The 21,954-nt window shown below is 42.1% G+C and overlaps 1 protein-coding gene across 1 annotated transcript in view; it reads left to right on the forward strand.

Annotated features, from left to right (window-relative positions):
- The first annotated feature begins 289 nt into the window (after positions 1-289).
- The window catches only part of EPG5 (ectopic P-granules autophagy protein 5 homolog), a 124,210-nt gene continuing 102,545 nt past the window's right edge, over positions 290-21,954 (forward strand). Inside the window, exons 1-7 of the mRNA XM_003267534.2 lie at positions 290-436; positions 13,134-14,078; positions 15,843-16,086; positions 17,261-17,397; positions 18,970-19,077; positions 19,987-20,060; positions 21,811-21,916. Coding sequence (XP_003267582.2) covers positions 374-436; positions 13,134-14,078; positions 15,843-16,086; positions 17,261-17,397; positions 18,970-19,077; positions 19,987-20,060; positions 21,811-21,916 — 1,677 coding nt within the window. The 5' untranslated portion in view covers positions 290-373. The remainder of the gene's footprint in view (positions 437-13,133; positions 14,079-15,842; positions 16,087-17,260; positions 17,398-18,969; positions 19,078-19,986; positions 20,061-21,810; positions 21,917-21,954) is intronic.

Genomic DNA, 21,954 nt, shown 5'->3' on the forward strand with positions numbered 1-21,954 from the left:
CAGGTGAGGTGTGCGAGCGCGCCCGGGGTCCGCACTGAGTGCGGTTCCGCAGAGCCGGGAGACGGAGGAGGTGGGTCAGCCTGGGTCGCTGCCCTTGTCCAGCGCAACCCAGGACAGCGGCGCGCCGGGTGGAGCCAGGGCTAGGGGTGGGGCCTGGACTCCGGGAAGGGGGCGGGCCTGCAGTCCTCCAGTGCAAATGCGTCCTGGAGTGGTTTGTCCTACGTTGCGGCCCGTAGAGGTGCCGAGTCACCGCCTCTTCTCCGGGAGTGGCGGAGATTCGATCATGTGACAGTCCAGAGGCCAGAACCGGGCAGGTTGCGTGAAGCGCAGGGGTTTGACAAAAACAAACGGTGACGGCGCCGCGGAAGGGTCTATGGCCGAGGCGGTGAAGCCCCAGCGCCGGGCCAAGGCCAAGGCCAGCCGGACTAAAACAAAGGTGAGGATCTCCCCACCCTCCCGAGGCTCTGGCAGTGTGCTGTGTCTCCTTGCTCCTCTCTTCGGCCTCCCCAGCCAAATCTACTCCCGTTCCCTGAGCCCTCTGCATCTTCTGCCTCCACCTTCCAATATTTGATCCCACCACCCGTTGACACCGGCCCTTCTCCTCCATTCCTTCTCCACATCCCCCTGCCACACTCTGTCAGGACCCCATTTTTCCTTCTCCCTCCTGTGACTTCACTGGCCTCTTCTTTTTCTGCTCTCTTCTTGGCTTTCCTCACCTGGGTCTGGTTTCCTGCCGTGAAATAATTTTTCTCTTTCCGCCCCATCGTTGACTCTCTCTTTACTCCTTTATATCCTAGAACACTTTCAGTCCCTGCCATGCATAAAGAGGGAATGTTCCTCTCCTCCACGCGGAGAAGGTACCTTTGGCAGAACTTTATAAGTAGACTAGTGATGTGCCATTTCTCATTACTTTGAAAGTTCAAGATGATAGTGGTGCTGTCTCTGTTTATTTCTTATTATTTTGATTGTTTATAAGGGGCACGAATGGCTAGAAATTAACCCAGGGCGGGACTCACACAGTAGGGAAGTATTTGAATTTTCTGAGTTTCCTGTATTAGACTACATGTGATATTAGAGTGATTTTAAGTTGATTTGTTTATAAGTGCAGTCTGGATTTTCATTTTATTATAGTACATATATACACATATATACATATATACATACATATATACATATGTGTGTGTGTAGTGTGTGTATATATATGTATATATATATATATATATTATTTGAGACGGAGTCTTGCTCTGTCGCCCAGGCTGGAGTGCAGTGGGGCGATCTCGGCTTACTGCAAGCTTCGGCTCGCTGCAAGCTCCACCTCCCAGGCTCACGCCATTCTCCTGCCTCAGCCTCCCGAGTAGCTGGGACTACAGGCGCCTGCCACCACGCCCAGCTAATTTTTTGTATTTTTAGTAGAGACGGGGTTTCACCGTGTTAGCCAGGATGGTCTGGATCTCCTGACCTCGTGATCCGCCCACCTCGGCCTCCCGAAGTGCTGAGATTACAGGCGTGAGCCACCGCGCCCAGCCTGTGTTTTTTTTTTGTTTTGTTTTGTTTTGTTTTTGTTTTGATACGGAGTCTCGCTCTGTCGCCCAGGCTGGAGTGCAATCTCGGCTCACCGCAACCTCCGCCTCCCGGGTTCAGGTGACTCTCCTGCCTCAGCCTCCCGAGTAACTGGGATTACAGGCATGCGCCACCACACCCGGCTAATTTTGTATTTTTAGTAGAGACGGAGTTTCTCCTTGTTGGTCAGGCTGGCCTCAAACTCCTGACCTCAGTGATCCGCCCACCTTGGCCTCTCAAAGTGCTCGGATTACAGGCGTGAGCCACCGCGCCCGGCCTATTTATATATATTTTCTTTTTTTTTTTTTTTTTTTGAGACGGAGTCTCGCTCTGTCGCCCAGGCTGGAGTGCAGTGGCGCAATCTCGGCTCACTGCAAGCTCCGCCTCCCGGGTTCACGCCATTCTCCTGCCTCAGGCTCTCCAAGTAGCTGGAAGTACAGGCGCCCGCCACCACGCCCGGCTAATTTTTTTGTATTTTTAGTAGAGACGGGGTTTCACCGTGGTCTCGATCTCCTGACCTCGTGATCCGCCCGCCTCGGCCTCCCAAAGTGCTGGGATTACAAGCGTGAGCCACCGCGCCCGGCCTTATTTATATATATTTTCTAAGATGAACAGATTAAATGCTGCTCCCGTGTGGCCAGACCTCATAATTTTGGCATACTTGAAACAGAGTTTACATTTGGGAAATAAGGAGGATGGTATTACAAGTACAGGACACTTTTTTTTCCCCAGAAGTGGGTGATGTTCCAAAGCAGGTGTAATTTAAACGTGATACTGTAATCCGATTTTCTCATGGGAGCAAGGTTTTAACAGGAGGCTAGTGTTCATAGGTACCATACTTAATAGACTGTAAATGACTTATGTGGATTTCTTTCATTATGGTGCTTTTTTTTTCTTTCCAACTTTTATTTTAGGTTTAGAGGGTACATGTGGAGGTTTGCTACATGGGCAAATTGCACGTCTTGGTGGTATAGTGTGCAGATTATTTTATCACCCAGGTAATGAGTATAGTGCTTGTCAGGTGGTTTTTTTATCCTTACCTTCTTCCCACCTTCCACCCTCAAGTAGGCCCTGGTGTCTATTATTCCCTTCTTTATGTCCATGTGTACCTAATGTTTAGCTTCCACTTACAAGTGAGAACATGTGGTATTTGATTTTCTGTTTCTGCATTAATTTGCTTAGGATAATTACCTCTAACTGCATCCATGTTGCTGCAGAGGACACGATTTTGTTCTTTTTTTATGGCTGTGTAGTATTCCATGCTAAAATTTACCACATTTTCTTGATATGACTTTTTAAAACGCTGTAGTGGAGTTAGACACATTGGTGTATCCAGGTCTGTGAGGAGTTATTCTGGTGAGAAAGTCATTTTGGTACCAAATTTCAGGAATTTTATTTATTTTGTTTTTGAGACAGAGTTTCGCTTTTGTTGCCCAGGCTGGAGTGCAGTGGTGCGATCTCTGCTCACCACAACCTCTACCTCCTGGGTTTAAGCAATTCTCCTGCCTCAGCCTCCTGAGTAGCTGGGATTACAGGCATGTGCCACCATGCCTGGCTAGTTTTGTATTTTTAGTGGAGACGGGGTTTCTCCATGTTGGTCAGGCTGGTCTCAAACTCTGGACCCCAGGTGATCTGCCCACCTCGGCCTCCCACAGTGCTGGGATTACAGGTGTGAGCCACCACACCTGGCTCAGAAATATTTTTAAAAGAAATGCTTTTGCATTGTATTGGGTTGGTAAAGAACTATCCAGGCCCAGGAGTAAGAAAAAAGCCATTGGCCCGCTATGCATACGATCCCTAAACCTGCTTAATGATGAGACTGCAGGAAAAAAAAAAAATCATACCTATCCAGTGAAGAAAAAAAAAAAATCCCTGAACCTAGAATGCAGTAGTGCATAACACATAAATGTTAGTTGTCTATGAGAGCAGAATCTTAAGTCTTAATCTCTAGTTTTTTTTTTCCCCAAGATATAGATGAAACTAAAGCCTCCAGGGATTAAATATTGCTCAGTGTCATGCAGTTCTTGAGAGAACTCAGGTTAAAGCCAGAAATCCTGACTCTTAATCCAGGAGCTTAATAGTTATTTCATATATCTGTATGTCTTTTGTCTTTCCATAGATAGAATGTTACAGATGCTTTAAAAAGAGTCTGTTAAGGGAATTCCCTCTTAAGTTATTTTGTTTAAAACAGAATTTCTAAATTAAAAAGTTAAAAATCTTAAGCTTTTAGATCCATCATGAAAAACCAATTGATTATATTTTTTATCCATCTTGGGCAACTTTCCTATACAAACATACATTAATTTTTTTTTTTGTTAAAGTTTATGAAGAGGCCTTTATTTCAGAGGCATTTGGTCAAACCAAAAATCCTTGATATCTACTTTTGCTCACCCTCTAAATCTAATCGTTCATTAAGTCTTGCCAATTGCATTTTCTAAATATTCTTTTGATTCTGTGCATTTCCTCTCCATCCTAACTACTACAACCTTCCTCCAAGGAGGATTTCTTCTAAACTGGCCTCTTTACATTCATTCTTGCTGCCCATTCTCTAAACTGAGCTGGATATATATTTTTCAAAACAAAACTGATCATGTTACTCTCCTCAAAACCTTTCAAAGGTTTCCCATCACTCAGAGGCTAGAGTCCAAAGCATGAACTAAGGGCTCTGTATGATCTTGCCTCTGTCTTCCTCCTCAGCCTCAGTTCTACCACCACTGCCACCATTCTCTCTTTTCTTTTCTTTTTCTTTTTGTGAACGAGTCTTACTGTCACCCAGGCTGGAGTGCAGTGGTGTGATCTTGGCTCACTGCAACCTCCATCTCTTGGTTCAAGCGATTCTCCCGCCTCAGCGTCCTGAGTAGCTGGGATTATGGTGCCTGCCAACATGCCGGGCTAATTTTTGTATTTTTAGTAGAGATGGGGTTTCACCACGTTGGCCAGGCTCTTCTCAAACTCCTGGCCTCGGGTGATCCACCTGCCTCGGCCTCCCAAAGTTCTCTTTTGATTCTTAACCTTTATGTCCTTTCCTGCTTCAGGGCCTTTTCCCATGTTGTTTCCTCTGACACCCCTTCCTGGCCTCTTTACGTAGCCAACTACTCATTTGTGAGGTGTCAGCTAAACAGTACTTCGTCAGAGAAGCTTTTTCTCATCTCCCTGGTGTCAGTGCCTCTCCAATAGCACTCTGCTCCCCTTTGTGCCACTCATCTCATTTGTGGTTACTTTGTCAACATTTCTCTTCTCCCTTAGATTTTGAACTCACTGAGGGAGGGACCTGTCTTGTTCTCAGTACCCTTCACAGCCTCTTTGTCACTTGATACTGTTCGTTGAATGATGAAATAAATGCCAGTAATGAAGAATATTTCCAAACTTTGTCACTCAGAGGAATTTATTCTAGTGAATTTCCTCTGACTAGTGTGAGAAAACGGATGAAAAAAGTCCATGACACCAGCCAGGCCCCTATCTTTGTCAGTCTAGAAAGTTAATTCTTTTAGAATAAAACAATCTAGAAAGTTATTTTTTTAGAGTAAATTGATGCACTTCTTAGTGCTGGTTATCGTTCGATTATAGTTATAAAGTCCTATATTAATGAAACCTTTACCATCTTTAGTATAATTTGGCAACTATTTAGGGAACCACAAACTGGTTCAAAGTCTCAGTTCAGGAAGTGGATAGTGTCATGTGCTGTTGCCTTTAGACAGTTTGAGTGGCTTCTGGATTTTACCCAGCAGCTGACCTACATTCCTCAATGTTAATCATCTGGTAGCTAACCTCGGCTGCTAGGTTATGGTTAGGTATGTGGTGCTTATCGCATGATGCCTAAGAGATAGACCTAATAATGTTTTCATTTCTTTAGTATCATTTTCTGCTATAAAATCCCCCAACTCTGAGCACCCTGACTTCGTTGATCTTGATAAATTATAAGTACAGTAGATTCTTAGATTTGGACTTACTCTGCAGAAGTAGTGCATTTTATAGTGTTTTTTTGACAGTTAATATTAAATTCTGAATGCCAACAACTTATTAATAGTGAGAGCATCTGGTAATTGCTAAGGACAGACAGATGTGTCCCAGAAGGTCACAGGAAAAACCTTTAAACCCCCATCCACCTTGTGCCATGCCTAGATGATTGATTTCCACCTCTAGTCCCTTTCTATCAGGAGTGGTTATTAGTGTGAAGTTGGGGGACGCTGCATAGTATTATTTAGCTTCTTTCGTGCCTCCTAAAAGCCATTCATTTATTAAACAAACACTCATTGATCACCCATTATGTTCCAAAAACTATTCTAGGCACTTGGGATGTAAAAGAGAAAAAAACTCAAAGAACCTGGCCTTAGTGGAGCTTAACATTCTAGAGAGAGAAGACAAAAAACAAGCAAGCTAAACAAACAAAAACCCATGAAGAAGAAAATATATCCAAACCTGCACATTGTGCACATGTACCCTAAAACCTAAAGTATAATAATAAAAAAAAAATTCCATTGTGCCATATACCCTGTAGTTTATATACTCCATTAAATAAACTTTAATAAATTCCAAAAAAAAAAAAAGAAAATATATCATGCTTTATAAGTGCTATGGGAAAAAGAAAAAGAACAGGTTAAAGAGTCGAGGAGTACTGGTGAGAGGTTAGGATGAGCGGTCTGGATAGTTTTTTTTTGGGGGAGGGGACAGAGTCTCGCTCTTGTCGCCCAGACTGGAGTGCAGTGGCGCGATCTTGGCTGACTGCAACCTCTGCCTCCCAGGTTCAAGCAATTCTCCTGCCTTAGCCTCCTGAGTAGCTGGGATTACAGGCACCCACGACCATACCTGGCTAATTTTTTTTACTTTTGGTAGAGGTTTTGCCATGTTGGCCAGGCTGGTCTTGAACTCCTGACCTCAGGTGATCCGCCTACCTTGGCCTCCCAAAGTGCTGGGATTACAGGCGTGAGCCACCGTGCTCAGCCTGGTAGTTCTTATTGAGAGTGACATTTAAGTAAAGACATGGAAGAGAAGAGAGAGTTCACTATGTGGATATTGGGGGAGAAGTGTTTCAGGCAGAGGGACTAGCCAGGAAAAGGCTGTCTGGCGGTGGCATGCCAGACCTGTCCTAGCAACTGCAAGGAGGCAGTGTGGTTCGTGCGGAGTGAGTGAGGGGAGAACAGTAGGAGATGAAGTCAGAAAAGTAGCAGAGCCTGGTCGTGTTGGGCCTTGGGTGAGCTTTTACTCCGAGTGACATAGGGAATCAATACAGGGTTTTGAGCAGAGGAGTGACACAATTCCGCTTGTGCTTTAAAGAATCACTGTGCCTGCTTTTTGGAGAATAGACTGTAAGGGGGCAAGGGTAGAAGCAGAGACTATCTGACTATTGCAGTCACCCAGGCAAGAGGTGATGGTGGCTTGGGCCAGGATTGTCAGAGAGAGGGTGGTGAGGAGTGTTCGAAGTCTGAGAGCCAAGAGGGTTTGCTGAGGTTTGGATGTGGGATGTGAGAGAAAACAAGGAAGACCCTGAGAAGGAGAAAGCTGTGGGTGGAACAGGTTTTAGGGGGAAAATCAGGAGTTCGGTTTTAGATACGTTAATTTTGAAATAAATGTGTAGCAATGTGGAGTAGGCTTGGACATGTGAATCCAAGCCTATTCTACATCTTTACATGTTTATTTCAAGTGATGAATAGAAACTTCCCATTTATTTCCCAAAACTTAAAAAAACTTTAGTTTTAAATGATTACTTTCTGATTCCTCATTGCTTAAAGTGTGTATGAGTGTACACATACACATACTGTCACACAGCGTACAACCCAGAAATGAAATGCCCAGAATTCCATCTGGAAATAACTGTTGGTAATGGTTTGTTGTATTTTTCTTTAGATTTTTTTCCCATATACCCACACTCCAGAGCATATTTACTGTAATGTATAGTTAAGTTTGTTTTTCCGTGTTTATCAACTCTTTCTGTATAATTTACTGGTTATTGTGTCTCCATTTGAATGACTTTAAAATTGTTTTTTTACCTGTATGTAACTTATGTGGAGATCAAAAATAAAGAAATAGATTTTTCTTAATCTGCCTGGCATTTTTAGGTGTAAGAAATATCTTTTGTTGGCATGATGGCACCAGTCTGTATTTTCAACTACTAGGGAGGCTAGGCAGGCAGACTGAGCACAGGAGTTCAGGGCTGCAGTATGCTGTGATTGTGCCTGCAAATAGCCAATGCACTCTAGCTTGGGCAACATAGTGAGACCTTGTCTCTGATTTTTTTTTTTAAAAAGGAAATACCTTTTGCTTAAATTATGTTACTTGATACACATGGAATTGATACACACAGAGTTGTTTGAATTTTATTTTGTGACCTGTAATGATTATTATATATACATTATGTCTTCCTTCTGTGTCTTTGCTTATTTATTTTTATAAAGATAGAGATGGGATCTCCCTGTGTTGCCCAGGCTAGTCTCAAACTCTTGGGCTCAAGGGATCCTCCTTCCTCCCAAAGTGCTGGGATTACACGTGTGAGCCACTGCACCTGACCTTTATTTATTTTTAACTGAAGTAGATAGTTAAAGGCAGTTGCTCTTGTTGCCCAGGCTGGAGTGCAGTGGCGCGATCTCAGCTCACTGCAAACTCTGCCTCCCGGATTCAAGTGATTCTCCTGCCTCAGCCTCCCAAGTAGCTGGGATTACAAGCACCCGCACCATGCCCGGCTAATTTTTTGTATTTAGTAAAGATGGGGCTTCACCATGTTGGTCAGGCTGGTCTCGAACTCCTCACCTCAGGTGATCCACCCACCTTGGCCTCCCTAAGTGCTGGTATTACAAGCATGAGCCACGGCACCCAGCCCTGTTTATTTGTTTATTTATTTAGAGACAGAGTCTCGCTCTGTTGCCCAGATGGAAGTGCAGTGGCGCGATCTTGGCTCACTGCAGCCTCCGCCTCTGGGGGTTTCACCATGTTGGCCAGGATGGTCTCGATTTCCTGACCTCGTGATCCGCCTGCCTCGGTCTTCCAAAGTTCTGGGATTACAGGCGTGAGCCTTCCATGCCCGGCCCCTATTTATGTATTTTTTGAGTCGAGTCTGACTGCGTCACCCAGGCTGGAATGCAGTGGCCCAATCTTGGCTCACTGCAACCTCCGCCTCCCGGGTTCAAGCAATTCTCCTGCCTCAGCCTCCCGAGTAGCTGGGATTACATGCGCCAGCCACCATGCCTGGCTAATTTTGTAACTGCCCAAGGGGTTCACCTTGCCCGCTGCCCTAGACAGAGCGGATTCATCAAGACAGGGGAACTGCAATAGAGAAAGAGTAATTCATACAGAACAAGCTGTGTGGGAGACTGGAATTTTATTATTACTCAAATCAGTCTCCCCAGCATTCGGGAGCAGAGTTTTTAAGGATAACTTGGTGGGTGGGGGGAAGCCAGTGAGCTGGGAGTGCTGATTGGTCAGAGATGAAATCACAGGGAGTTGGAAGTTTCTTCTTGTGCTGAGTCAGTTCCTGGGTTGGGGCCACAAGATCAGATGAGCCAGTTTATTCATCAACTGGTGCCAGACCAGGCGTGAGCTTGATGGTACTTGCAGCACCAAAGTTTTTAATTTTGATGAAGTCCAGTTGATCTTTTTATTTTGTTGCTTGTGCTTTTGGTGCCATATCTAAGAAGGCTTTGCCTACCCAAGTTTATAAAGATTTTTTTGTTTTCTTCTAACAGTTTAAAAGTTTTAGCTACCACATTAGGTATATGATCTTTTTTGCATTAAGTTTTGTATATGATATAAGGTAAGGGTCCAATTTATTCTTTCACATGAGGATATCCAGTTGTTCTAGCACCATTTGTTCAAATTTCCCCGTTGAATTGTTTTGGCATTCTTGTCAAAATCAATTTGCCATATATGTAAGGTTTTATTTCTGGATTCTCAGTTTTGTTCCTTTGATCTATTTGTCTGTCCATGTGCCAACACTATACTGTCTTTATTACTGTCGCTTTGTAGTAGATTTTGAAATTGCCAAGTGCGAGTTCTCCAACTTTGTTCTTTTTCAAGATTTTCTGTCTGTTGTGGGTCACTTGCATTTCTGTATGCAATTTAAGTATCAGTTTATCAACTTCTGCAAAAAAAGGTAGCTAGGATTTTGCAAGGCATTGTGTAGAGTTTGTAGGTCCATTTGAGGAATATTGTCCTCTTAACAATATTGTGATAGACATAGAATGTCTTAGTTACATTTAATTTCTTTCAATAATGTTTTATAAGTTTCTGAGTACAAGTATTGTGCTTCTTTCTCTCAATTTATTCCCAAATACTTTGTTCTTTTTATGCTATTGTAAATGAAATTGTTTTACTAATTTCATTTTCTGATTGTCAACTCACTAAAATTTGGCCTCTGCCATACTGACCCTGCCTCAGCCTAGACTAGTAGAGTACAGGGGTCAGAAAGTCAAATGCCTGCAGGAGCCAGGTGTATAACCTGGAGGAGTGAAGCAGGCTGAGTGGGACAGTGGTCATGGGGTCAGCCATGCCTGGTTTAGAGGGGACAGCCGCTCTCGAGTTCTAGTTGATGGTTGCTGTGAGGTTGTGATGGTTCAGTGTTGCCACATCTTATGATTTTCTAAGAAAAACTAGAAATCTGGATTTTTGTGTGAGAAATCCTAATTTGCAAATGTTAGCAACTAATCAGACGCATACACACACACACACACATACACATACAATATAGGCCAAGCAAATCATATATATTTTTACGGATGATGTTTAAAGATGATGCCAGTGAACAAAATGAGAGTGAAATGTTTGATGTACCACTCACCTCCTTAACTGTAAGCAATGAAGAGTCCCTGATGTGTCCACTAACATTTCTCTTGCTGTAGTAACCATTTTCCCTCTTAATTTTTTCTTTCTGATTTCTCAGTCTAAGAACCCTGTTTATTACAGCAAGTTTGCTAAACATCATTGCAGCATAGTTTGGGCTTGCTTTTTTGTTTTATTAACACTCATAATGTTTTTCTATTATTCATAATTTTAGGCAGTTTAACAAACTAGTTTGTATGAGGTATGCATTGGGTGACTGACTTCTGGATCTGATGTCCACAGTTCACCGTGGGGAGTTAAGTAATTTGGAGGGGCATATTGCTTCTTGAATCATTACCATTTGTAAATGTTTGGCAGTCAGGTTCATTTCAACAAGCTGACCTCAAATTCCATGTCAAAAACGTTCATCTTTTCTTTTTTTTTTTAATATATAAAGGCCCCACTTTTTTGGCTATTAGTCTGCTGGGCATTCAGAGCAGAATAATCCAAAACAACCAAGAGCTTGTATAACTCATGTTTGCCTGCCTTAAAATTTCTTCGTGAAAGGAAGTATTTGAGTGATTTCAGTGAGGTTTTTAGTCTGTTTGAATGAAACAACTTTATTTAAATGTCATTTAAATAATGTTTTCTTCTTTATTCAGCCTAACTTCCTATGTTATCTAGTTTGCGTATTAATGCCTGAAGGTTTTTTTGAAACCATAACTTATTTTTTAATGAATAACTTTTTTATGATGATAGAGGTAATTTTGTACTTAGTGAAAAGTTGCAAATATAATACAGAGACTTCCCATGTACTCTTCACCTAGCATCCTCTTGTGTCATCATCTTATATAACTGTACATTCTATGGCATGGAACAATGATTAAAACTAAGGAATTGGCCAGGCGTGGTGGCTCACGCCTGTAATCCCAGCACTTTGGGAGGCCGAGGCAGGCGGATCACGAGGTCCGGAGTTTGACTAACATGGTGAAACCCTGTCTCTACTAAAAATACAAAAAATTAGCCAGGTGCCTGTAGTCCCAGCTTCTTGGGAGGCTGAGGCAGGAGAATTACTTGAACCCGGGAGGCGGAGGTTGCAGTGAGCCGAGATTGTGCGACTGCACTCCAGCCTGCACAACAGAGCAAGATTCTGTCTCAAAAACAAAACAAAAAAACAACACCCCAAGGAATTAATGTTGGTACAATAGTAGGATGTAGAACTTATTTGAACTTCACCGGTTTTTCCATTAATGTCCTTTTTCTAATCCAGGTCCCGGCAATACACTTAGTTGTCAGATCACTATAGTTCTCTCCAGTTTCTTCCAGTTTCTCAATCTTGTCTTTCATGACCACATTCCTTCAGTTCGTTTGTAGACTGTCCCTTAGTTTGGGTTTTTGTGTGATGTTTTCTCATGATTAGATTGAGGTTACGCATTATTGGGAATATCCTATTGGGGTATCTGATGCCAGTATTACTGGTGATGTAACTTTGATCACTTGGTTAAGGCATTGTCTTCCAGGATTCTCCACTGAAACTTACTATTTTCCTGTTCGTTGTTATTAAATATTTGGGAGGAGATACTTCGAGACTATGCAGATACTCCGTTTCTCTTAAACTCTTCACTTACTCACTTTAGCATCCATGGGTAGATCTTACCTGTGGCAGTTACCATGGTGTTCTTGTGGTAAATGTTCTGTTTTTCTCATTCCTTCTGTTAATTATATTAATTGGAATTCTCCTGTATGGAAGAATTGTCCCTTCTCACCCATTTTATTTACGTATTTATTCATTCAGGTAATTATGTCAGTATGGGCTCCTGGATATTTATTTTATTCCAGTACTACAATTGTTCTGTTGCTCAAGTTGTTCCGTCCTTTTCTCCCCGAGTTTTGAGTGAATTTGTTTGTCAAGGTGAAGACAAACCTGTTGTGGCTGAAGATACGTAGAGACTGATCTATTTGACTTAACCCCTGGCAAAATGGTGTACAATCTAATTAACTTTCCCCTTCTATTTTTTGAATCAGTAGAGAATGACATGTTTCTCTCCAATATCTCCTCCAGCTTCCCTTCACTGCCAAATTTGTCAAGAGTAACCTCTTCTTCCTTGCCATTTCTCCTCAGCCACTATGAAATGGCTTATGATCACTTTGGCCTCCATAGGGTTGCATCTAACGGTCTTCTCCATCCCCTCTCAACCTTGAGAGGATGTCTCTCTCTTCCTTTGGGGGCTCTGTGTTACACATCAGGGACTCTCCATTGCTTATAGTTAAGAAGGTGAGTTTCACTCTCATTTTGTCCACTGGCATCATCCTGGAGCTAGGAATCAGTTACTACCTTCAGATTCCTCATCTCCACTCAATGGGGAAGACCATTAGATGCAAACCCATGGAGGCCAAAGTGATCATAACACCTTCAGTTTCCTCATCCCTTCTCAACCTTGACACTGTCTTCCCATTGGATGTTGGTGGCATTATGCCCGTGGTCACAAACTAATAACCCATGGGCTGAATTTCAGCTGGAGACATGATTCGCTTGGCCTACACTCTGTATATGTGTAATTTGCTGCTTACTGTGATGTCTTTTTCTATTAGGATCAGACTAGTGAATCTCCAAATTTAACACACTCAATATTGGATAATATGAAATATGAAACACATTTCTGTTTCATATTTGTTCATATCTGTTCAAAAACACTGATAAAGTGAATTTAGGTTTCATTTGTTACATGATGAAATTTAGATTTTATGTGCAACTTTAAAATTCCTCTTGCTGAAAGCATCAATTATTGTGATAAATTATTTCATATTATGTATGTTGTTTTTAGGAAAAGAAGAAATATGAAACCCCTCAGAGGGAAGAGTCCAATGAAGTCTCCCTTCCAAAAACCTCCAGAGAGCAGGAAATCCCTTCTCTAGCCTGTGAATTGAAAGGAGACCATCTGAAGGTGGTAACTGATTCCCAGCTCCAGGATGATGCCAGTGGACAAAATGAGAGTGAAATGTGTGATGTACCACTCACCTCCTTAACTATAAGCAATGAAGAGTCCCTGACATGTAACACAGAGCCCCCAAAGGAAGGGGGAGAGGCCAGACCCTGTGTGGGGGACAGTGCAGTCATGCCAAAGGTCCACCCTGGAGACAATGTTGGAACTAAAGTAGAAACCCCCAAGGACTTCACAGAGGTAGAGGAAAGTATGTCGGTACAAGGTGGACTTTCAGAAAGTGCACCGCAATCTAATTTTTCTTATACTCAGCCAGCAGTGGAAAATATACAAGTCAGAGAAACTCAGAATAGTAAAGAAGACAAACAAGGCCTGGTTTGTTCTTCAGAGGTGCCACAGAATGTTGGCTTGCAGAGTTCTTGCGCAGCCAAACATGGTTTTCAGACACCTAGAGTGAAGAAACTGTATCCCCAGTTGCCAGCTGAAATTGCCGGAGAAGCACCAGCTTTGGTGGCAGTGAAACCCTTGCTTCGTAGTGAGCGACTCTACCCAGAACTCCCGTCTCAACCGGAACTAGTACCATTTACTAAAGAACAGCTAAAAATCTTGGAGCCTGGTTCATGGCTGGAAAATGTCGAGTCATATTTAGAAGAATTTGACAGCATGGCTCATCAAGACAGGCATGAATTTTATGAGTTGCTTTTGAACTACTCACGATGTAGGAAGCAACTGCTGCTGGCCGAAGCTGAGCTGCTTACTGTGACATCTGATTGCCAAAATGCTAAAAGTCGGCTGTGGCAGTTTAAGGAGGAACAAATGTCTGTACAGGTATTTTGATCATAAGCCTGGAGAATTTGCAGCGGAGCTGCTATTCCTGGGATGTTGTCCGGGTCTGGAATCTGTGCCTTACACCCACACTGACCCTGCCTCAGCCTAGAGTAATAGAGTGCAGGGATCACAAAGTCAAATGCCTGCAGGAGCCAGGTGTATAACCTGGAGGAGTGAAGCAGGCTGAGTGGGACAATGGTCACTGGGCCAGCCCATGCCTGGTTTAGAGGGGACAGCCGTTCTCAAGTTCTAGTTGATGGTTGCTATGAGGTTGTGATGGTTCAGCATTGCCACATCTTAGGATTTTCCAAGAAAAACTAGAAATCTAGATTTTAATGTGAGGAATCCTAATTTGCAAATGTTAGCAACTAATCAGACACATACACAGAGTGTAGGCCAAGCAAATCATGTCTCCAGCTGAAATTCAGCCCATGGGTCATTAGTTTGTGACCATGGGCATAATGCCACCAACATCCAATGGGAAGACAGTGTCAAGGTTGAGAAGGGATGAGGAAACTGAAGGTGTTATGATCACTTTGGCCTCCATGGGTTTGCATCTAATGGTCTTCCCCATTGAGTGGAGATGAGGAATCTGAAGGTAGTAACTGATTCCTAGCTCCAGGATGATGCCAGTGGACAAAATGAGAGTGAAACTCACCTTCTTAACTATAAGCAATGGAGAGTCCCTGATGTGTAACACAGAGCCCCCAAAGGAAGGGGGAGACATCCTCTCAAGGTTGAGAGGGGATGGAGAAGACCATTAGATGCAACCCGATGGAGGCCAAAGTGATCATAACCCATTTCATAGTGGCTGAGGAGAGATGGCAGGGAAGAAGAGGTTACTCTTGACAAGTTTGGCAGTGAAGGGAAGCTGGAGGAGATATTGGAGAGAAACATGTCATTCCCATATCCCTAATCCTCATTCATTGGCAGACCTGTATATCTCTGTAGATAAGAAGGAGGGAAATATTTGGAAATACTGTATTGAAGAGGAGAGGATAGAATCAAGAACACAGCTGGTGGAGTGTGTATTCTCTTGAGTAGAACTATGAAGAATGATGAGAGTAGATCCAGAGATGTTTTGAGGTACCTTGAAGTTTAGGAGATATCACATTGGCTTCGTGTTCATAAAATAGAAGGTAAGATCATCAATCATGAGAGTCTTAGGGACAAGTTCTGTTATTTTCTTGCAGCTTTCACTGCAGACTACTACTTTTTTTTTTTTTTTTTTTTTTTTTTAGATGGAGTCTAGCTCTGTCACCCAGGCTAGGGTGCAGTGGTGTAATCTTGGCCCACTGCAACCTCTACCTCCTGGGTTCAAGCAATTCTCCTGCCTCAGCCTCCCAAGTAGCTGGGATTATAGGCGCCCACCACCATGCCCAGCTAATTTTTATATTTTTAGTAGAGACAGGGTTTCACTGTTGGCCAGGCTGGTCTCAAACTCCTGACCTCATGATCCACCTGCCTTGGCCTCCCGAAGTGCTGGGATTACAAGCATCAGCCACTGCGCCTGGCCCACTGCTGACTACTAGAGTTACTCTTCCCTTCTTTGAATTTGCGATGTATTTGTGATTGGCCTTATGTTCCTTTGCACCTGATCATATATTTGCTGGTAATGTTCTCTACACAGTAATATGTCTCCTCACCATGATTATAAGCTCTTTGGAGATGGTACTGAAGCCTATGTACCTTGTACTTGCTGCCTGCTTACTTCAAATGGAAACAGTAACTGGTTTCATATTGTACCCTTTTGTCTTCTGGTAGGGTATCTGTGCAGATCAAGTGAAAGTTTCCAGCTATCATCGCTACCAAAGAGTGGAAATGAATGAAAATGCACTGGTGGAGCTAAAGAAGCTATTTGATGCCAAATCTGAGCACCTCCACCAGACCCTGGCCCTTCATTCTTATACTTCTGTGCTCTCAAGATTGCAAGTGGAGTCTTACATTTATGCATTGCTCAGTAGTTCAGCTGTTCTGAGATCTTTAGCAATTCACCAGCAAGGCCAAGGTATGTAAGTAATGAAGCTCTCACTCTTTCCTGTGTTTTGAAATAAAAGAAAATTGAGGGGTACAGTCTGGTTGAATTGACTGTATAGTAATTGGTCTTACAAGGTACCATTTGTGCTTGCAGTTTTACCAGGCCTCCCCCACTGTAGGATTGAGATCTGCCTTAATGATATTTCTTGGGAGCATTGCCAGGTCTCCTTTCTCCGTGGCTGTCTTTCTCTGCTTCTCTAGGATGCCAAAAAGCTCACTATCTATCATGAATGTCCTTTGCTGTCCTAGTTAATGTGCTTGTTACCAAGTTGATTCCAAATATAGTTTTTGATTATAAAAGTAATCATCGGAATACTTCTTCACCCTTTATCTCTTGTGGTTTGTTTGGGCTGCTTTGTTTATAGGACTGTTTTGTTTAATTTTCCAACAGAGGATTAATAATGTTCTGAATTTTTCATCTTATTTTGGATTTTAAGAAATTAGTCTTTATGACATGAATATTAAGTATGCTTATTGAATTATGCAATTTTTATTTCTGGGGGATATATTAGGATACTTTAAAATTCACCCTCCCCCATTTTCTTAACTAATCAAATAACTGGGGGTAGGTCAGAGATGTACTGATTTTCAAATAAAAAATAGTGGATTATGCCCAGGTGTGGTGGCTCACACCTGTAATCCCAGCAATTTGGGAAGCTGAGGTGGGCGGATCACTTGAGGTCAGGAGTTCAAGACCAGCCTGGCCAATATGGTGAAACCCCTTCTCTACTAAAAATACAAAAACTAGCTGGGTGTAGTGGCGGGCACCAGTAATCCCAGCTACTGAAGAGGCTGAGGTAGGGAAATGGCATGAACACAGGAGGCGGAGGTTGCAGTGAGTCAAGATTGCGCCACTGCACTCCAGCCTGGGCGACAGAGTGGAGGCTGTGTCAAAAAAAAAAAAAAAAAAAGGAATTATGATGAGGTTGATTTTTCCATTATTTTGAAATACTTCAAAGTTAAACACATTTTTGGCTTGTCTGTTTATAAAAATTTAAGTATTTTGATGTAACTTTTCTCCTTTTATTTTTATCTGCACTAAATATTTTAAAGGTTTTTTGTTGTTATTGGTTTAAGTGAAGACACTAAAAATTCCCCCAAAAACACCATTTATGAGAGACTCATTTAATCTCTTTCATTTACAGCGTCTAAGCAGACAGAAAGCATTCCCTCTGATCTGTGTCAACTAAAGGAATGCATTAGTGTCTTATTCATGTTCACCAGGAGAGTTAATGAAGATACTCAGTTTCATGATGATATTCTTCTCTGGCTGCAGAAATTGGTAAGGGGACAGAAATAGACACAGTAGTCTTTGTTTTATTTCTTTCATGATTTAGGAATTATCTGTTATTTCATTACATTTGGTCTTCAACAACTTTTTCAGCTAATTTATTTGATGAGTTTATTAATGACTTTTCGTTGATTATGGTACATGGTAATAAGTTATTTAGTGCATTATTGAACACAAAGTATGTTTCTCTCTAATAAAGATTATGCTAAATGAACTCTGGACTTCAACTTTGAAAGAAATGGAAATGCAGGAAGTATGTGAAATTGAAGACTAGACGTATATTCAGAATATAGGTACAGGTTGAGGATTCCTAATTCAGAAATCTGAAATGATCCAAAATTCTAAACTTTTTGAGTGCTGATACAATGCCACAAGTGGAAAATTCCACACCTAAGTACTTAATAGAAACTTTGTCTCATGTATAGAATTACAAAAAATTTTGTATAGACCAACTTTCAGGCTGTATATAAGGTGTATATGAAACAAATGAATATTGTGTTCAGACCTACGTTTCAGCCCCAAATGTATTAGTCCTTTTTCATGCTGCTGATAAAGACATACCTGAGACTGGGAAGAAAAGGAGGTTTAGTTTAACTTACAGTTCCATATTGCTGAGGAGGTCTCAGAATCATGGCGGAGGGCAAAAGGTACTTCGTACATGGTGGTGGCAAGAGAGAATGAGGAAGAAGCTAGAGCAGAAACCCCTGATAAACCCATCAGATCTTGTGAAACTTATTCACTATCATGAGAATAGCACGGGAAAGACTGGCCCCCACGATTCAGTTACCTCCCACTGGGTCTGTCCCACAATGGAGAAGAAGAAGAATTCTATCTTATTCTGGATGATAGAATTCAAGTTGAGATTTGGGTGGGAACACAGCCAAACCGTATCACCAAGATATCTTATTATGTTTATGCAAATATTCCAAAATCCGAAAAAATCTGAAATCTGAAATACTTCTGGTCTTGTGCATTTTAGATAAGGTATCTATCAAAAAATTTTCTATATCTCATTCTTTTTGTCATGTGATATGTAATGTCATGCTTAAAAATGTTTCTTTTAAGAGAAAGAAGAAAGGTAAAAGGATTTGGAAAACTTAGGAAAGATGTTGGGTGTGTTATGGGAAGAGGGGTATTTATTTATTGGTTATGTTTTCCAGTGGGGCTGCCTTGAACTCTCTTTTTAGGTTTGTACTAGAGTTCTTAAATGAGGGGTAATGTTTCAAGCGTACTTATTTGGATTTAAGAAACTGTTACAAACTAAGAATAGATTAAATTACTTGACTTATATCTATTCACTTGTGGCCAGGAAATTAGTGATTTGTAATTTGCCAAAGAAGAAAAAGCTAGATTTGTAGAGAATCTGCTTATGATGTTACCATGGTACTCATAGATTCATAGGCCTCTGGTAGAAACTCAGCCAGTGAGTAGTATATCTTGTGTCTGGTTACTCTTTTGAAAGATTACATGTATTGAAGCACTGGATGAATGACTTTACTAGACCCCTAGATAAATTATTTCTTTTTAAAAAAATAGTGAGATCATATGACCTTTATTGTTCAGGTATCCGTGCTACAAAGAGTTGGCTGTCCTGGAGATCACCTCTTCCTTCTAAACCATATTCTTCGATGCCCCGCTGGTGTTAGTAAATGGGCTGTTCCTTTCATCCAGGTATGATGAATCGTCAACTCATTCTGAGAGGTTGGGGGAGAGGTTTTATTAGACATTTTTCCTGAAGAGATTGCTGAAAAAAAAAAGGACTATTTAAAACATAGTAATATTTAAAATAAAATTCTTAAAATATATCCAGTATACATTTATTAAAGTTCTTAGACTGAAACTTGTTGGGCTACCCATAATTGATAGTACAGACTGTACTAAGTCTGCTTGTAGTCTGGCTGGGCAGTTTCAGTCGCATTTAATTCTACACAATTCTCGTGCAGGAAGGCTGTCCAGGACTTTTTCCCCATGGTACTCAATACAGCTTCCTAAGTCAATCTGTCTTACACCACAGTTGGTACAGGTCAAACAGAAGCCCCCACATCTCAGAGTTATTTAATACTAGCAGAGATCTCAGGTCTCTGTGATCAACTCTTGTATACTTAGTAGTTGACTGTGCTTTTTAGATTCTCCTCTCTGCTGTTGCCTTTGGGTCATTTTGTTACTCATAGCAACCACTTAGAATTTGCAGGAGCCAAAATGTTTGCCAAGTTCAGCTTCTCCACACCTCCTTTTCTTTAGCATTTCTGGTGGCAAGAAGTCTGAATCTTATTAGGTAGAAGGAGGATTTTGTTTTTGTTTTTGTTTTGTCTCTCTTTGGATTAAAGTAGCAGTAGTGTCCTTCATCCCATGTTGTTACAGATAATTGGTGAAAACTGCTCAGTTACCTCTGCTCTTTGAGTACAGCTGACTCAGTGCCACCAGGTAACCCATGGGCTGTGCTTTACTTTTGTGTATTAGGTACCAGTTTCAGCTTTGTTCTCTTAACAGCAACTTTGGTCAGAACGCTTGTGAACCCAAGATTATGGACACTAGGGTTATTTGTTTTCTACAGTATGCTTTTTGCTTTTCTGATTTCAGATCAAAGTGTTGCATAACCCATCAGGGGTCTTTCATTTTATGCAATCCCTTGCCCTGCTGATGTCTCCTGTCAAGTAAGTGTGGAAGAGCTTTGTGAAGTAGAGATTGAAATGCTTCTTTCTTCTAAAGGATTGGCTCCTGAAACTGCCTAGATCCAAAGAAGAACAGCTAAGGGAAGTGTTGGCATTCTAGAATTTAACATTGCAGATTTTCTTTGGGTTTGATACTTGTTTCAAAGTGACCCTTCAACTGCTTATATATAAGCAATCATTTTTATGGGTTCCCCCTTTTAGTGGGTTTGTCCCTCTTGTCACATATGCTATTGTGAAAGGTTCAGACAAAAAAGGTGATCTGTTTCTTGGAAGAAGAGATTTAATGCCAGAAGAGAAATAGCACAGAGAGATTTAAGTGCTAAATTGTGAAGCTATGCAATAGAAATGAAGAGAATAAAGAGTTGAGTGGAGTAGTCAGAGAGGGTTTCATGGTAAATGAGCTGTGTTTGAAGAATGGATTGGACTGGGCATGGTGGCTCACACCTGTAATCCCAGTACTTTGGGAGGCCAAGGCAGGTGGATCACCTGAGGGCAGGAGTTTGAGACCAGCCTGGCCAACATGGTGAAACTCTGTCTCTACTAAAAATACAAAAATTAGCCAGGCATGGTGGTGTAATCACCTATAATCCCAGCTACTTGGGAGGCTGCGGCAGGAGAATCATTTGAACCTGGGAGGCGGAGGTTGCAGTGAGCCGAGATCGTGCCACTGCACTCCAGCCTGGGTGATAGAGTGAAACTCCATCTGAAAAAAAAAAAGAATGGATTGGATGTCAGTAGGAGAATGGGACAATGGAGAACATGTAGGTGGGAGAACAGTGTGAACAAAGGCCCCAACAGAGGTTAGGATAGCTGTGCAGAGCACAGGTAGATCAGTGTGGCTGAAGCAAAGGTGTGTGTTTGCGGGAGCTGGTAATAAAGGGGAAGAACTCGGGTGGGTTGGATTATAGAAGTCCTTGAAATTAAATGAGGAATTTAGATTAGATGATTCCTCTCCCTTACTGCCTTGGATACAAGGGCCTGCTCCTGCACGTGGTAGATAATGATTTGACTCACAAGTGTTTTTGCATTTATATCTATGTTTTGGCCCTAAACAAGCCTCTCCATCACCTTTTTTCTTTTTTTTTTTTTGAGATGGAGTCTCTCTCTTTTGCCAGGCTGGAGTGCAGTGGAACGATCTCAGCTCACTGCAACCTCCGCCTCCTGGGTTCAAGAGATTCTCCTGCCTCAGCCTCCCGAGTAGCTGGGACTACAGGCGTGTGCCACCACACCCAACTAATTTTTGTATTTTTAGTAGAGACGGGGTTTCACCATGTTGGCCAGGATGGTCTCGATCTCTTGACCTCATGATCCGCCCGCCTCAGCCTCCCAAAGTGCTGTGAGTACAGGCGTGAGCCACTGCGCCCAGCCTCCATTACCCTTTTTTATTCAGTAAGTCATAGTTGCTAAAATAGTTTCCCTGGCAAGACTTTGTGAGCCTGGTTTGAGTTAAGGTCCGCAGCATATGTATTGAGGTCCTGCATCATGCAGGGAGCTGTGCTAGTGTAGCTGCTTTTCTGCAATTACTCATCATTGCTAATTCAGAATGGTTGCATTCTCCACCAAAATTAGTGCAGTTTTAGCAGCCTTGGTTTTTGGCCAGTTCTTATTCACTAATTTAAACCATTTGAAGATTGGGTTGATGTGTGGCTCTCCTTCGGGGTGAGTAGAGAATCCACAATGCACTCACATGGCCTTCATCTAAGTGATGGGAGTGATTATTCTTGTCCTTTAGAAATCGAGCTGAGTTTATGTGCCACATGAAGCCCAGCGAGCGGAAGCCATCCTCCTCAGGGCCTGGGTCCGGGACCTGGACGCTAGTAGACGAAGGAGGAGAAGAGGTAACTTGTCATATCTGCATTATTTTGATGAATCATTG

Source organism: Nomascus leucogenys, chromosome 4 (assembly GCF_006542625.1).
Source record: "Nomascus leucogenys isolate Asia chromosome 4, Asia_NLE_v1, whole genome shotgun sequence".
In the NCBI taxonomy this organism is placed as follows: Eukaryota; Metazoa; Chordata; class Mammalia; order Primates; family Hylobatidae; genus Nomascus; species Nomascus leucogenys.